Raw genomic sequence first — 18,297 nt, 5'->3', positions numbered from 1 at the left:
CCTCAGGGGGCAGCGCTGTGTACTGGGTAGCACTGTGTACGGAGCACACCAACCCCTCAGGGGGCAGCGCTGTGTACTGGGTAGCACTGTGTACGGAGTACCCAGGCCCCTCAGGGGGAGCGCTGTGTACGGAGCGCTGTGTTTGTTGTTGTCTCGGGCTGTCCCGGTCTTCCGGGATGAAGCTCCCTAGTCCGGCCCCCTGAACTTTAGGGCGGCGGAAGGGAGTTGCTTCCCCGGACGAACAGGAAGGAGAGCCGGGTGGAGAGAAGAGGATGGCGGCTGCCCTGTGTTTCCCGGAGCCCTTGTCTGCCCTGCAGCTGAAGCGGCTGGAGGAACACAAGTACAGCGCTCAGGGTCGCTCTGTGCTGGAGCCCCTCATGCAGGTCTATTGGAACTGGCTTGTGGAGAAGGTTCCCCTATGGGTGGCCCCCAACACTATCACCTTGGTGGGGCTCACCATGAATGTACTCTCCACCCTCATCATAACCTACTACTGTCCCACCGCCACCGAGGAGGTGAGTTATCACCTGTTGTAGTGGGCGCAGTGCCAGGCTGGCAACTTGTCAGTTCTTCTATTGTATATTACAGGTGCAGCGATCACTACTGCATTGATTGTCCTCACCTACACACATACAGGACTTTCTGATCACTTCCTTTGTCTTCCTATGGACACACTGACAGCCCTCTTTATATTCTGTGCATTCTTGTTCTTATGGACCACACCGATCAGTCATAACATTATGAACACTACCATGTTAGGTGAATAACATTGATTATCATGTGACAATGACACCTGAATATAGGTGAGATATACTGGGCAGCAAGTGAGTTTTGGTTCACACTTGTGCCAGTCCTGCATGCTGCATTTGCATGGGCATCATTTATTTGAACAGGCTGCTGCTGTACCTGCGGGGAAAAAAAATTGCCAACTTTTTATTTTTTTTAACCACTTGACCTCCGGAAGATAAAACCCACCTCCCCCTTCATGACCAGGCCATTTTTTGCAGTACTGCCCTGTGTTACTTTAATGAACAATTGCGCAGTATGTACATCCCCCCCCCCCCCACAAATAATGCTTTCTTTTGATGGTATTTGATCACCTCTGCATTATCCAATAAGAAAAAAATCAAAAAAATCAAATGTCTTCACTAGTTTAGGCCAATATGTATTCTGCTACATATTTTTGGTAAAAACGTTGATCAATCATTCAGCCTGCCATACTTGGTATGAATGTCAACCAGTCCCTGCTGAACCAGCTGAGATTCGAGCCGTCTATGGCCGGCTTAACCACTTAAGCCCCGGACCATTTTGCTGGTCAAAGACCGGGCCAATTGTGCGGTCGTGCGACATGGCTCCTAAACACAATTGGCGTCCTTTTTTTCCCCACAAATAGAGATTTCTTTTGGTGGTATTTGTTTACCTCTGTGGTTTTTATTTTTTGCGCTATAAACAAAAATAGAGCGACAATTTTGAAAAAAATGCAATATTTTTTACTATAATAAATATCTCCCCCCCCCCCCAAAAAAAAAAAATTTTTTTTTTTATATATATTATATGTGTGTGTGTATGTATATGTATGTGTGTATATATATATATATATATATATATATATATATATATATATATATAGTGTAGCGCTACCCCCTCAGGAGCCCCTGGTTGTTGTTGGGATCGGCATATTAAGTTACCCTTTCAGTGTTGTCTAGGGGTGCGGTTGATAAAAAGAGTAGCTTAGAGTATTGAGCGAATGTCCAGTCATTGAATGAAGGTTTTCAAATGCTTTATTTCCAGGCCCAACACGGCCAACATCAACATCAAATGAGGAGAAAAGGTTGATGAAGCAAGAGAGAACTTTGCAGTATCAGGCCTGGATATGAACCGAGCAATCCTGCTCTCAGTAGTATCAATTGCAATCCGTCGCCACTCTAGCCAGAGTGGGTGAAGTGCCCCCGGACAGACTCCTGTCACAAGCCTGGCAGCCAAATTGTCACTTTAGGTTTCTGGGAGGAACAGGCCTCTGCCACAGACCCGGCTCTAGGGCCTCTGCCACAGGCCAATTACTTGAATGAGCTAAATGAACAGATTGAGATTGAGCGAATCCTCCCAGTAGATTAAGCATAGGTCACCGGATGACAGCAATAGTGTACCTGTCAACATTCCAGTCACCAGATCCCAGATGGTTCGTTCAAGCCCTGTTGGACAACATGCCTCCGGGTTCTCCTCAAGCTGACCCCCCGATCGATAGGCACACAGCCTGGGATCTTCTCAGCAAAGTAGGGGACCCAGTAAGTCAATAGGGCCCCTCTCAGGAACATGGAGCTCCGCATAGAATGCGACCCGGCCTGGAAGGCCATCGTCGGGGTCCGTTGGATGCGCACACCCTAAAGGTGGGTGCCGCACCTGGAACCCGGAACCCGCGAAGAACCACACAAAATGGCGTCTGCCACAGATATACTCTCCCCCAGCATGCCCCGCGAGGGAAAACTCCTCCAACTGGCTGCTGGGGGAAAAGCGGCTCCGCCAGAACCCCTCTAGCGCCAACTGTCGCCCAGGGGAGGAAACAACACCACTGGAGCGCAGACTAACCTGCAGGACAGTGTAGGAATGACAGCAGCCCAATTTAGAAAATTGTGAATGGGAGCAAAAATAACTCTCCCATTCCCCACTAACTTTAGCGTAGTGCCCATACTGAAAGTAAGGGGGCGCTACATATATAAAGTTTTTTTTTCCTCAGTTTAGGCCGATACGTATTCTTCCACATATGTTTGGTAAAAAAAAATCACAATAAGCGTTTATTGATTGGTTTGCACAAAAGTTATAGCGTCTACAAAATAGGGTATAGTTTTATGGCATTTTTATAAATATATATAGATATATATATATATATATTTTTACTAGTAATGGCGGAGATCACTGATTTTTATCTTGACTGCTACATTAGGACGGACACTTTTGACACCATTTTCGGACCACTGTTATTTTTACAGCGATCAGTTCTATAAAAATGCACTGATTACTGTAAAAATGGCAGTGAAGGGGTTAACCGGTAGGGGGCGTTTAAGGGGTTAAGTGTGCCCTATGGGCATGGCTTGCGATGACACGTCACTGATTGTTGTTCCCGATGATAGGGAATACGATCAGTGCGAGTGTCACCTAGGCAGAACGGGGAGATGTTGTGTTTACACTAACATCTCTCCGTTCTTCAGCTCTTTGACCCGATCGCGAGACACCGGTGGCTATCGGGTCCGCAGGTGTCGAGCTCACTGCAGGGTCGCGAGTGCGGGTGACCAACCACACGGCTCGCAAATTAAAGGGGACGTACCTGTACATCCATTTGCGCAGCTGTGCCATTTTGTCGACGTACATCGTCGTGCGCAGGTCGGGAACAGATTAAGGAAGAAAAACTGGTAAATTGGACAATAATTGGCTCACTGATGCACATGATGAGCGGGGCCAATCCAATAGAAGAGCTACTGTAGCTCATATTGCTGAAAAAGTTCATGCTGGTTCCAATAGAACGCACACAGCTCATCCGTTTTTGCATAGGGGGGCTGCTTAGCAGTAGACCAGTCAGGGTGCCAATGCTCACCCGTGTTCACAGCCATAAGCACCTACAATGGGTACATGAGCATCAGAACTAGACCATGGAACAAATGGAAAAAAGTGGCCTGGTCTGATGAATTTTAGACTAGTTTGTGGAACACAACAAGTTTGCGGTTTTAACGTGGCCTACAACTTCTCCAGATCATTGAATTGAGAATCCGTTGGATGTGGAGGCAAAACAAGTCTGATCCATGGAGGCCCCACCTCTCAACCTACAGGACATAAAAGATCTTCTACTGACGACTTGGTACCAGATTCCACAGCATACCTTCATAAGTTCCAGTGGAATCCATGCCTCGATGGGTCATGGTGGGTGGTCATAATGTAATGGCTTATGAGTGTGAGACTGTGTGCATAAGATCTGTGCCATTACAGGTATTGGGGCTTCAGAAGTAGAAGCAGAGGTGTTGTCACTGCCATGACGTCTGGCACCCCAAACACGGTGCAATTTTTGGCACGTGACAGAATCGTATTGCAATTGCGGCAAAACATGACTTTAAAAAAAACACGTGCCACTTTTTGCCCAAAAAGGAGCATGATCTTCTTTTGGACGACCAACAATCATAGGGCAACCCACTGAAGTTAATGGGCTGCCCTATGTGGGACATGCAGAATCGTGTGAAAATCGCCAACACGAGCGGGAAAGCAAGGTTTGAAAGGGGCCCTAAAACATTTTGTCCAAGTGCCCAACATTGATATACATAATCTTGTCCTTCAGCACATTTGATATAATTTTGTAGCAGAGCTCCCAGCAACATTCTGATTGAACATTTCAGACTGCTCACTGTGTTTTGTCAGGCTGACCCCTAGTCACTACAGGACACACTAGTGACAAGGGGTCACCAGGGGGAACAGGTGGCAGTCAGTGCTCTCTCACTGGCACATGAAATTCTGCTGAGTTTCAGCTAGTGTGGGAGAAATGGTGTTGAAATTAGGTAAGTGTGCCAGCAAGGGATCTCTAATGTTATATCACACAAAGAACACTTGATTTGTTACATTCTATTGAAGATGCTGCAGATTTTTATTGCATGGAAATATTTGTTTTCTTATACCTGTGTTTTTTTTGTCACATGCTATGGTAGTTATTCTTGTGTGTTGGTGATGGAGACTTGCTTGACTAGTCTTCATTGTCTGTTCAGCTCAATGTTTGCCTTGTTTGTTGTCACTTGCTAATGTGTCAATCTGCCAGCTCAGCATTTAGAAACTGCATGACACAACAGATCGTTTTTCAGGAAGAATCTCAGATTCTTTTCAGTCAGTTTTTTTGTGTCTTTGCACCGCCATTTTCTTGTACAAAGAGTTTTATTGAAAAGGTACATCAACAAACAAAAAAGAATACAAAAGAAAAAAAGGCAGTGGTGGACACACCATAAGCTATCAAACATCAGAACAGATAGTCCGTAGACCTGAGATCAATCCGGCTTCTAGGGATCCAAAAGCGAATCCAGAAGACCGGCAATAGAATGTCCTCAACTCAAGTGACCTGCTAAATTAACCTAATGCTGGCTTAGGTAACATACCGGCTAACACGCTGGGGTAAATGTAGAACTTAAAAGCAAAGTTGCTATACGATACACAACATTACAAAGATAAAAATAATAAATAAAATAACAAAAATAAAATAAGAAAAAATAAAATTCAAGCAGGCTGCACCGCCATTTTCTTCTCATAAGATCTATAGATTGCTAGGTTTAGTGACTTGTCAATTGATGAGCACCAACTTAAGTACAGAACCACGTTGCTATAATTTGTGGTAGGCAGTCTAGCTGCTCATGCAACATGGTGTGCATAGGGCTAAAATCAATGACCCGGATTTACATACATTGGCGCACATTTATGCCGGCGTAGCGTATCTTTTTTAGGCTACGCCGGCGTAGCGCAGAGCGCCAAGCACAGTATTCACAAAGCACTCACCCCCAAATCTACCCTGGGTTTCCACGGCGTAAGCCAGCGTAGGTGGAAGTAGGCGTGAGCCATACTAATGAGGCGTGACCCCATGTAAATGATGGACTGAGCGTCATAAAGATACGAATAACGTATGGCGCATGCGCCGTCCCGTGGCCGCATACCAGTGCGCATGCTCAGAATCACGTCAAAACAACTGCCTAAGCTATGTCGAATCGCTGCCTACGACGTGAACGTAACCTACGCCCAGCCCTATTCACCTACTACTACGTAAACGACATAAAATACGACGGCTGTTCCCTGGTCCATACCTTTGCATGGGTTGCACCTCATAGATGGGGAATAACTATGCGCCGGACATAAGCCTTACGCAAACCGCGTATATTATGCGCCGGGCGCAACTACGTTCGTGAATCGACGTATTTCCCTCATTTGCATATTTGCAATGAGGCAGCTATGCTTAGGAAGCTACTGCGCATGCGTCAAAGTCATTTCAAGCATGCACTGGTTTCCACGGCGACAGGTAAGTATACACACTCTTGGGTTTCTCGGCAGGAAAACACTGCCGAGAATCACGAGAAAATAGAGAACATGTTCTCTATTTTTCTCGTCAAGATTTTAGGCAGTTTTCTTGATGAGAAACCTGAAAGCTTCGTACACACGCTTGGTATACTCGGAAAGAAAGCTCTGCCAGCAGTTTTCTTTCTGAGTAAACCAAGCGTGTGTACGAGGCTTCAGGCTTGCCTATAGGTAGTGGAAATATCTCCTAAACATGCGCCGTTTAGGAGATATTTCACATGTAGTGTGCGATGATGTAATCAGTGCATGCGCTGGAAAGAAACAAACCTCCGAGCCGTTTCTTACGTAGCATGTGCCGTTAATGACGGCTCCCGCGCGCATGCGGAGAAGTGACGTCACGCTGCTCCGGCCAATCACGGAGCTGGAGTCTGCAGGCCCCGGAAAGGAAGAGGGGTGAGAAGATGCGAATAGGGCTGTACGTAAGTTACGTTCACGTCTAAAGCATTGCCGATTTGCGTCGTAATTTCGAGCATGCGTACTGGGATTCTTTCACGAACGGCGCATGCGCCGTTCGTAAAAAATGTCAAATACGTGGGGTCACATTTAATTTTAATAAAACACGCCCACATCATCCACATTTGAATTACTTCGGATTACTTCATTAATAAAATCGAGGGGATCCGACAAAGCATTCAGCAAAATAATTTCCCCCTCAACCCTCCCCGTAATGATTTATACAATACCTGCAGTAATTCACCACAACCAGGTAAGTTCTCGCTGGAACCTATCTCTATCCATGACACAAAAAATATCATCGGTACTCTGCGTAACAGCACCGCGCCGAATGATATCATCCCCACTAAACTGCTGAAGGAATGGCACCTCCTATCACGCAGCTTATCAACCAATCCTTCAGGGAAGGCATAGTGCCCTCCCAGTTGAAGGAGGGTATAATTCGACCCATCTTGAAGAAACCCAACCTGGACCCCAAGGACCCACTCCACCGTCGTCCTATAACAGGCCTAAATGTACTCTCAAAGGTAATGGAAAAAGTAGTGGTACAGCATCTAGATACCCACAACCTACTTAATCCATTTCAATCGGGATTCCGTCCTGGACACGGGACAGAAACCGCATTGCTCAAAATATGGGACGATGCTCTCGAGGCCGCAGACGAAGGAGAATCTTGTCTTCTGGTTCTGTTGGACCTAAGCGCAGCCTTCGAAGCAGTAGACCACAAGCTTTTATTGACTCGGCTAGCTGAAGTAGCCAGAGTCGCAGAAGGCGATTTATCTTGGTTCGCAAATAGTGAAGTTAGGACCTTTCACTTCTGAGAAACGCACATTATCGTGCGGAGTCCCTCAAGGATCCCCCCTGTCGCGCCGGTGTTATTCAACATCTATCTTCGCCCTCTTTTTGAGATTATTAGCAGTCAAAAACTGCTCTACCACTCATATGCAGACGACACGCAACTATATTTCCGCATTTGCAATAAAAAGGATCATCACCTCAATCTAGAGACATGCCTCTCTTTGATAGAGGACTGGATGAAAAAGAGTTATCTTAAACTCAACGGAGCGAAAACAGAACTTCTCCTGTTTCACGTCAAACATATGAATCAACCTGCAACAACTTGGACCCCCCGCCCATTCTGGGCAAAATCATCACCCCTAGCGCCAAAGTCAAAAGTCTTGGGGTCATCTTTGACTCCTACATGACAATGGATGCACAAATAGGGTCAGTAGTCAGCGGATCTCACCATCTGCTGCGCCTACTACGCAGACTTACTCCTTTTATTCCCAAAGAAGACATAGCGGTCGTGGTGGGAGCTATTGTAAACTCAAGATTGGACTATGCAAATGCCCTTTACCTCGGACTCCCCAAGTACCAAATCGCTCGTCTACAAGTCGTTCAAAATACGGCCACTAGACTAGTGACTGGGAAAAAACCTTGGGAATCAATCTCACCTTCACTGAGAACCCTTCACTGGTTACCAGTAAAAGACAGAATCACTTTTAAAGCACTCTGTCTAACGCATAGATGTATCTATGGGAATGCTCCCCATTATCTATGCGAAAAAATAAAAGCTCATAATCCCAATCGCATTCTGCGATCCACCAATCAAAATCTGCTCCAGATACCGAAAGCCAACTACAAGTCCAAAGGAGAAAGGAGATTCGCGGTCCAAGGGCCTAGACTATGGAACGCTTTACCAACCAGCATTCGGTTGGAGGAGAACCACTTGGCGTTCAGGAGAAAGATCAAAACTCATCTCTTTTGATACCAAAGGAGACAGGAACAACAAGCACCCAGAGGCGATTAAGTTTGCATGTGTTGCGCTATATAAGTTTTCATTCATTCATTCAATTAGGCGGGCTTACGCCGGACCACATACGCTACGCCGCCGTAACTTAGGGCGCAAGTTCTTTATGAATACGGAACTTGCGCCCTAAGTTACGGCGGCGTAACGTATCTGAGATACGTTACGGCGGCGTAACTTATCTGAGATACGTTACGCCTGCAGAAAATTACGCCGCCGTAAATTTTATGAAGAAAGATTATTTGCAAAATTTTAAATGGAAACTTAGAAAACATGTTTTTTTTTTTCCCATTTATATAGCAATAAATAAAAAAAAAGCAGTGATTAAATACTACCAAAAGAAATCTCTATATATTATAATTTTTTTTATAAATTTTAATTTGGGTACCATGCATTTTCCAAGTAATACAAGAAGTGCAGTGCTGAATAGCAACAAAAGTTCCTGGTCATGAAGGGGGTAAAACCTTTCAGAGCTCAAGTGGTTAAGAAATAAACCGTTTTTTTTTTGTTTTTTTTTGGCTTCCATTTAAGGTTATGTTCAGGACAGTGACAGAATGAATCAATATGCCCAAGATTACAGGTTTCAAAGGTTAGCTCAGTGGGAAGTATAGCTGAGGCAATGAGTTTGTAGTGCCCTTTGATGACTGGGCGAAGGGTCAATCCTCTTCAGCAAGCAAGAAGAGCCAGGTACAGCTAATGAATAAATGCTACTACTGTTTTCCAAGGGTTTGCAGTTATGCTGAGGGCTCAGAGCTTGATTAAAGCAGTAGTAAACCGCTGCAGAAAAAAAAAAACACTTGTAAGACAATGCGAAAACTGCCGGAAAAAAAAGAGAGCAGGATCTGTAGTTCGTCTGTATGCAATTTTAATGCACAAAAAACGCGCATTGGACTTTGTTTCCTTGGCTCGTCGTAGTCTTTTATGTCACCGCGTTCTTGGCAGTCAAAATTTCACCAAACTTTTGTGTGACCGTGTGTATGGCAGGCTTAAGAGGAATTCCGTCGGGAAAACCATTGTTGTTTTTTTTTTGTTTTTGTTTTTACGATGGGAAAACCACTCGTGTGTATGGGGCATCAGTCTGCAAAAGACTTGAGACTGGGGCGGAGGTTCACCTTCCAGCAGGACAACGACCCTAAACATATAGCCAGAGCTACAATGGAATGGTTTAGATCAAAGCATATTCATGTGTTAGAATGGCCCAGTCAAAGTCCAGACCTAAATCCAATGGAAAAATCTGTGGAAAAACGTAAAAATTGTTGTTCATAGCTTGAGTTATTTTGCAAGGAAGAACCACTTTGTGTTGGTCTATCACATAAATCCCAATAAACTAAATTTACGTTTTTTGGTTGTAACATGACAAAATTGTGGAAAATTTCAAGGGGTATAAATACTTTTTCAAGGCACTGTATGTCCTCACGTGAGCTGATTCTTCAGTCGGCTTTGGGTGCAGGTGCTGGAATCTTCACTAAGGGAAACCTTGCAGTTTCATGGCGGCTTCCAACTGCACATGTGTGAACCACTTTGTGATTGGTCCCACAGTCTTCTGGAACCTGTGATGTGTTCCAGAAGGCTGTGAGGGAGCAGATACCTGTCATAATCAGCTACTCATGCCGCCCCCCCCAAAAAAAATAATGTGCCAAATATACATGAGGAGGAAGGGTCACAGAGCTGAAGAACGGGGAGATGTTAGTGTAAACACCGTTCTGCCTAGGTGACACTGTCACTGATCGTGTTTCCTGTCATCGGGAACAACGATCAGTGATGTGTCATGACAAGCCATGCCCTCTAACAGTTACAAGCATTCCCTAGGACACGCTTAACCCCTTCAGTGCCCCCTACAGGTTAACCCCTTCACTGCCAGTGTAATTTTTACAGTAATCGGTGCATTTTTATAACCCTGATCGCTGTAAAAATGACAATGTGTCCGCCATAATGTCGCAGTCATGATAAAAATCGATGATCGCCTCCATTACTAGTATAGAAAAAAAAATATTAATAAAAATGCCATGAAACTATCCCCAATTTTGTAGACGCTATAACGTTTGCGCAAACCAATTAAGAAACGCTTATTGCGATTTTTGTGGAAGAATATGTATCGGCCTAAACTCAGGAAAAAAAACTTTTTTTATATATATTTTTTGGGGCTATTTATTATAACAAAAAGTAAAAATTATTACAAAGAAGGCTCTATTTGTGGGGAAAAAAGGACGCCAATTGTGTTTGGGAGCCACGTCGCACAACCGCGCAATTGTCAGTTAAAGCGACGCAGTGCCGAATCACAAAATGTGGCCTGGTCTTTAACCAGACAAATGGTCTGGGGCTTAAGTGGTTAAGGCCCCATGTACATGGGATGCTGCTAAACTTACGTTCAGAGGCAGTTGGATGCTTTTTCAACTGCACCTGAACTCATTCAATATAACCCCCATTTAGCAGCGTTTTCGTTTATAGGCGTTTTTGGAAATTTTTTATTGAAACGCTTCTAAACGCAAACGCGGCATTTAAACACGTAAAAATGGACGTTTTAAACGTGGGTTACTATCTGTCAAGTTTAATCATTTAGGAGCAGTTGTAAAAGCGTCCCGTGTACATGGAGCCTAAATCTGTCCAAAGAAGAGTCTAGTAGACATCCCGGGTATGATGAAGTTTAACACACAAAATTATAATATAATAATTATAAATAATAATACATTTTATTCAATAATGTAATCAAATCAAAAACACTGACTCAGTCTCAGAGTCGTCAATGTCGTCCCTTTTTTCTGCCCATTAAAATGAATTAATGCTCAAGCGCTAAACATGCCTAGCGTTAACAATCGTTTACAAGAGTCAAGCGTCTTTTCTGGCAAAACTCTGCTGCTTTTGGACGCACTGGCAGTGGGTTTTTTTCTGCCTCTAAAAGCTCCTGCTGTTAAACGCAGCTAAATGTCTGTGTGAATGGACATAAAGGGCTAGATTCACATAGATCAGCAGGTCTTTAGATCCGCGTGATCTATGTGATTTAAGATCCGCTGCCGCAAGTTTGAGAGGCAAGTGGGTAATTCACAAACCACTTACCTCCAAACTTGCGGCGGCGAATCGTAAAACCCCCAGCGGAATTCAAATTCTGCGGCTAGGGGGAGTGTACTATTTAAATCAGGCGCGTCCCTGCGCCGATTTAAATAAGCATGCGCCGTCCGCGAAATTTCCCGGCGTGCATTGCTCCCACTGACGTCGCTAGGATGTCAGTGGTTTCGCCGTGAGCGTAACTTGCGGCACACGGTTTTCTGAATCGGCGTACGCAAACGACGTAAAAAAATTAAAAATCGACGCGGGAATGACGGCTATACTTAACATTGGCTGCGCCTCATAGAAGCAGGGGTAAGTATACGCCGGGAAAACCGCTACGGAAGCGTCGGGTCCGCGTACGTTCGTGAATTTGCGTATCTCGCTGATTTACATATTTCTCAGTGTAAATCAGCGAGAACGCCCCCCCGCGCCATTTTTAAATTGCAGGTAAGATCCGACGGTGTAACACAGTTACACCTGTCGGATCTTAGGCATATCTATGCGTAACTGATTCTATGAATCAGGCGCATTGATACGACCAGCCTAAGTCAGAGATACGACGGAGTATCAGGAGATACACCGTCGTATCTCTCTGTGAATCTAGCCCGCTGACTAACATGCAGGGGAGTCTAGAGGCAGGAAAGAAAAGCAGATGTAAAAATGTCCAGTGTGCATGAGGCCTAAATAAGGTGTTGTGTCTATTGCTAGTTTGAAATATGTATTGTATTTAAAACTGCTTTTTAACTTCCATAATGTTTACTTTAACAGACTATTGCTTTTTACAGGCTCCGTCATGGGCATTTCTGCTTTGTGCCTTTGGTCTGTTTGTTTATCAGTCACTGGATGCCATTGATGGAAAACAAGCGCGAAGAACAAACAGTAGCTCCCCATTAGGGGAACTTTTTGACCACGGCTGTGACTCTATATCTATAGGTAAGGTAATATTCTCCTGAATTGGTTTTTGCATGCTGTGTTTTTTTTATTTTGTAACCTTTGTTTTATTTGATAAATATACTGTTAAATTGTGTAGATGCCACAGAATCTGCGATTTACTAACGGCTAAAACCAATGGTCACTACTCTGTACTCCTACTCCTGAACTCTCTGCTGTCTTTGATATGGTTGACCACTAGGGATGAGCCGAACATTCCCCAGTTCGGTTCGCATCTGAACATGCGAACAGGCAATACATTTGTTCGAACATCCCAAAACCGTTAAAGTCTATGGGACTCGAACATGAAAAATCGAAAGTGCTAATTTTGAAGGCTTATATGCAAGTTATTGTCACTAAAAGTGTTTGGGGACCCAGGTCCTGCCTCAGGGGACATGTATCAATGCAAAAGAAAGTTTTAAAAACTGACGTTTTTTCGGGAGCAGTGATTTTAATAATGCTTAAAGTAAAACTCGCTAAAGTGAGTGCTTAGAACTGTCCCTGCACAAAGTGTCATTTCTGAAGGGAAAAAAGTAATTGTCGTGGCTATAATGAATTGTCGGCTCCCGGCAATACAGAGAAAAGGCATTGAAAGTCATTGATAAAAAAAAAAAATGCGTGGGGGTCCCCCCAAATTCAATTACCAGGCCCTTCAGGTCTGGTATGGATTTTAAGAGGAACCCCCCCCCAAAAAAAAAAAATGGCGTGGGTTTCCCCCAAAAACCCATACCAGACCCTTTATCCGAGCACGCAACCGAGGCATGCAGTCTCCCGTCCTAGGGCGATGACGTCGGCGTGTCTGCCTCCCGACTTGCGTTTCGCTAAGAGATAACGCTGTCTGAGAAAAGGGCCCGTTCCCCAGACGACTGTCTGACATATCGAGTCTATCTACTGTTGTTGCCTGTCCGTGGTATTGGAGAGTGATACAGACCAGGAGTGAGACCATATCTATAGGCTTGGTTCAGCTTGCCTCTGGTAAGCAAGTACTTCGTATGGTGGTAATGCACGTGTGGTTTTTGGTGCCATGTTGAGTTTCACCGTCCCCTCTTTTACTCACGGTTTTACCTATTGAGTGCTGCACTTTCATATTTATTTCACTATTATTATTTAATATCATATGTTACATGCATTTTTAGTTAGTTTAGCGCCCCCTGCCTTGCTGGGGAGCAGCTCTTATTTAATTCAATTTATTCACTATAATTTACTCATTGGTTTTTAAGTATTTGGTGTGAGATCCTTACCTTCTAAGGGTCAACCTTGCTTCCCTCCTCATAATAATCATATGCCTGGAGGGATGTATCGGTGGTCCTCAAGGCCAATGGGTATGACCTTTCTGCGCCTCATTCTTCCCACGTGCCGAGTTTGAATTCCCTAGTTCCTTCAGAGGAATTCAGGCCATTATTAAAGTAGGCACAGGTGACTGGCTCTCTAAAGCTGTCATTTCGGACGCTTTCAAGCTCCTGCCCATCCAACCATCCCTCTGGTGCTGGCACGGCATTAAATGAAGAGAGTCATACTACTTTGCCACTAAACTGACATTCGGCTCTAAAAGTAGCCCGTGGCTCTTCAACACCTTTTGCACAGTCCCTCACCTGGATCCTCTCGCGCCAAGCCCAATGCCAGAGGGTCATTCATTACCTGGACGATTTCTTACTAATCGTGCCCCCTGGAGACCTCGATAGGTTAAGAGTGGTGTTTGGGAATCTCAATGTGCCCATTGCAGAACACAAAGTAGAAGACCCAGCACACTCCGTCACCTTCCTCGGGGTCAACCTGGACACTCGCTCCATGCAGGCCAGCCTTCCCCCCGATAAACTAAACCACATCAGGTTGGTTCTTCAAGACTTCATCCATGCCCAGGGGTGCTTTTAGGAATGCTCAACTTCACAATGAGAATCATTCCCCAGGATCGGTCTTTCGTTACACACCTCCTGGTCTTCCTCTTCCAGACATAGGACCCCGATCAAATCCTCTGGTTAGTCACAGCGGCAGTAGCGAATTTGGCTATGTGGGAGGAGTTTCTTACCAGTTGGAATGGAATATCCATGTTCATACCGTCAGTATCGCCTCTGTTACCGCAGGTAGTAACGGATGCTGCAGTCTCCACAGGCTTTGCGGCAGTTTTTAGCCACCATTGGTTTGCAGGACCATGGCACACAGAGATACTCCTAATCCCCGGGTTTGTCCGGTTTTCCTCATTGTTCGAACTATACCCGATCGTGGCAGCCGCTCAGGTTTGGGGCTATACCTGGACCGGACAAACAGTGGCCACCGACAATCAGGCCATGATATCATTAATAAGGGCAGTTCCAAGTCGCTCCCTATTATGTTCTTCCTATACAGGCTGGTACAACTTTCCCTGCAGCGTCAGTTCAATGTTTACTGCAATTCATTCCGGGCAAGTGCAACGTCGCAGCAGACGCACTTTCCCTTTTTAACTTCATTTCATTTCATTTTTTCAGCAGAAACCCGGAGCCAACCCAACAACATCATCTCATATTTCACCTTGGTCTCAACTGACACAGCGTGGAACGCCTTTTCCAAATTTCTCCCATCCTAGCCCGCAACAACGTCAATGGACACTAAACACATACTAGCTTTCGTTGCTTATTGCCATAAGGAACTGGCTCTGTCACACAACACCATCCAAATATACTTAACCGGCATCCAACACTTCTTAGCCTTTCAGGATCCCGCAAAGCTGTCCTTGTTCACAAACCATGCGATATGAGCCATCCTGCGTGGCATTCAGAGACAACAGCCCACAACCAATGCCAAATGCTTGCCTATCACGGGTACCATCTTTAGAGATATGTCGACCACTCTCTCTCATTCTCCATTTGGCCTTCTTCCCAGTCTGGTCATACAAGCAGCCATCTACTTGGCCTACTATGTTTTTTGCAGCCTAGAGAGTTTACCTGCAACAGCCCTGCTGGCCAGGTACTGTGTAGACGTCACCTGGCCTGCTACCAAGATCATTTCATTCTACACCTTGCAGTATTCAAAACCCAGCAATCAGGCCCCGGGGTCGACATCCATCTTTTCCAGAAAAAATAAATCTGGTGTCCAGTAGCGATACTCAACCGCTCAACTCTCTCCATAATGAAAAAGAAAAAGTGCAGCGCTTAATATTAAATGAAATGAATCAAAAAATACGGTGAATATTCCAATTCAATGAAATAGATTCAGTAGAATTGAAGTCATGTAAGGGAAAACGTAACTCACATAGTGCAGTTAATCCCAAATAAAAAGCCTTTTATTAGGTGCTGCACTCCTACAACGTCCTTTGCTGACAGCAGTGGGCGGCATCTGACGCGGATGGCTGTGATTGGTTACACCCCCAGGCTCTCTCAGCTGTTTCTGACACGCTGTCATCATTGCTTGCTTGTACTCTATAAATAGATGGCGTTGGGCACTTGTATGGGTCATGCCCCAGTTGAAGAGCTCTACCGCTCGAAACATGTCGGGTACATAGCCCATACGCTACCTGCTCTATACGCCATTTTTTACATATGTGATCACTTGTACTTGTCTTTAATCAGGCTTGTACTTTTTTATACTTTTTTATATGCTTCTTATCCAGTCCTCTGTTTGTTTTGTTTATTTTTATGCCTAATAAAGGCTTTTTATTTGGGATTAACTGCACTACCGTGTTTCCCCAAAAATAAGCCCGGGTCTTATATTAATTTTGGCAACAAAAGACACAGTAGGGCTTATTTTCGGGGTAGGTCTTACCATGTAATGTGATGTTTTCTCTCCGCCACTCTTTCCCTGCCCGTCAGGACTCCCCAGTGTGAAGTGAGTTAAAATGCTTGTAAAATCCTATAATCCACTCTATTACAGTATTATATAATGTACAATGTGTGTACTTCTGTAATATAACTGTGCCAAATACCTTCGTTATAACGCTGCTCTGCGCTTCTGTGACCCGCCTGAGCTCTCTTCCCCGCAATTATATTACAGAAACACACACATTATACATTATAAACTTCTGTAATAGAGTAGATTATAGGATTTTAAAAGCATTTTAAACTAGGGCTTATTTTTGGGGTAGGGCTTATATTGCAGCCTTCCTGGAAAATAACACTAGGTCTTATTTTCGGGGTAGGTCTTATTTTTGGGGAAACAGGGTATGTGAGTTACGTTTTCCCTTACATGACTTCACAATGGTTTTGTTCATCACATGCCTGCATCTGTGAACCTTTCCTGCATGGTCGGTCTCTTGCCATTGGATCAATCCGGCTCCCGTGGACTAAAGGTTGATACACCATAAGGCCTCCTACCGACATCACTGCCGCCCAGGAGTTCGTGCATGCCTGATCGACATACCGTCGCTGACGCGTATGTCCACGTATTCTGGTAAGAGTATCCATCTTTATACCTATCTATCTGGATTTTATTGTGGATCGCTGATGAGGTTCCTACTATCTGCATTGATTACCTGATTGTCGTACCAGAGAAGATCATCACCTTCTATTCATTTGTTGTTTGGTTTTCCTTAATAAGAATTCCTGACCATCTTCAACTCTTTTTGGACTATACACGCCGGTCTGTTATCAGGACTGGCACACATTTTTTGTTTGGACTTTGTCTTGGGTTCATCCTAGTTCATTGTCATATATAGGTGCCACCTCACCTTTCACAGTGTGTTTGAGACTCGCCTAACCACCCCCCAGTGGTTTCTCATGTTATTACATTGTTTTTTTTATATTCCTTTAGTTTTAGTTTTCTATCGCCACATCACACATAGGTGTGTCCCCTTTTTTCAATTCTACTGAATCTATTTCATTGAATTGGAATATTCACCGTATTTTTTGATTCATTTCATTTAATATTAAGCGCTGCACTTTTTCTTTTTCATTTTTGTACACAACATTGTCTTCTGTTGGTGCTGGCTGCTGCAGGTTTATATTATTTATGCTTAGCGCAACTTTTTTCCCTAATTTTTCAACTCTCTCCATAAACATCTATTACTTATCTTGGGTATGCCCCCTTATTTGGTATACCAACCAGCAGGCCAGGGCACACTTCAGGTCCATTTCATATTGTAAGTCTTACGGCAATTTATGTTGTTCACACCCATCCCGGCCAAAGGGCTTTGACCATAAATATATATTTGTAATATTTTAAATGTTTTTTGAATGGACGCACTAACAATAGCAGAATACATTTTGCAATATGAGCCTGAATTCCAGGTATGAACTTGCATACTTGCATTGATCTTGCTTAAACCAATGTAGTTATGCATATTTCATACCTGAGTGGGTTATGTGGAAGCTGACAATCCACTTTACTAGTCATAGATATTAAAGTGATTGCCACAATCTCCTGGGTCCTGTGCCTCTCTCTGGCTGTCCCACTGTATACTGACCACAGGGGGTTGCTTGCTTGGCACAACAGAATGCCTTGTATTTTCTTAAAGAATACAAGGTATTCTCTTATTGGAAGAGCTAGAGATTGTGAAGTCACTGCCCCTCCTTTCCACCTGATCCAATCCATTTGTTAAATACAAGGCATTCTATTAATAGTGGTAGTGCCAACCAAACAACCCCCAGTAGTCACTATACAGAAAGGAAGTTGCAGGCACAGATTTCAGCGATCACTTTAGTTGCACCGACTACTACAGTGATTGTCAACTTCTGCAGTAGTCCCTTAGATATGAGATTATAACTATGCAATAAAAATCATACCTGGAATTCAGCTTTAAAGGGGTTGTAAAGGTTAGTTTTTTTATTTTCTAAATAGGTTCCTTTAAGCTAGTGCATTGTTGTTTCACTTACCTTTTACTTCGATTTCCCTTCTAAATGTGTTGTTTCTTTGTCTGAATTTCTCACTTCCTGTTTCTCCTCAGTAAACTTGCCACCATCATCCGAGCGGTGGTTAGTCAGCCAGAACAGCTTACTGAACAGCTTACTGAGGAGGAACAGGAAGTGAGAAATTCAGACAAAGACAACTAGAAAAAAAACATTTCGAAG

General features: G+C 44.1%; 1 protein-coding gene across 1 annotated transcript in view; it reads left to right on the top strand.

Moving 5' to 3' along the window:
• Positions 1-183: 183 nt before the first annotated feature.
• CHPT1 (choline phosphotransferase 1) overlaps positions 184-18,297 on the top strand; it is a 64,804-nt gene continuing 46,690 nt past the window's right edge. Inside the window, exons 1-2 of the mRNA XM_040344294.1 lie at positions 184-515; positions 12,178-12,325. Of these exons, the coding sequence (XP_040200228.1) occupies positions 273-515; positions 12,178-12,325 (391 nt within the window). The 5' untranslated portion in view covers positions 184-272. The remainder of the gene's footprint in view (positions 516-12,177; positions 12,326-18,297) is intronic.

This window comes from Rana temporaria, chromosome 3 (genome assembly GCF_905171775.1).
Source record: "Rana temporaria chromosome 3, aRanTem1.1, whole genome shotgun sequence".
In the NCBI taxonomy this organism is placed as follows: Eukaryota; Metazoa; Chordata; class Amphibia; order Anura; family Ranidae; genus Rana; species Rana temporaria.
This window is presented reverse-complemented; position numbering and strand designations above follow the sequence as displayed.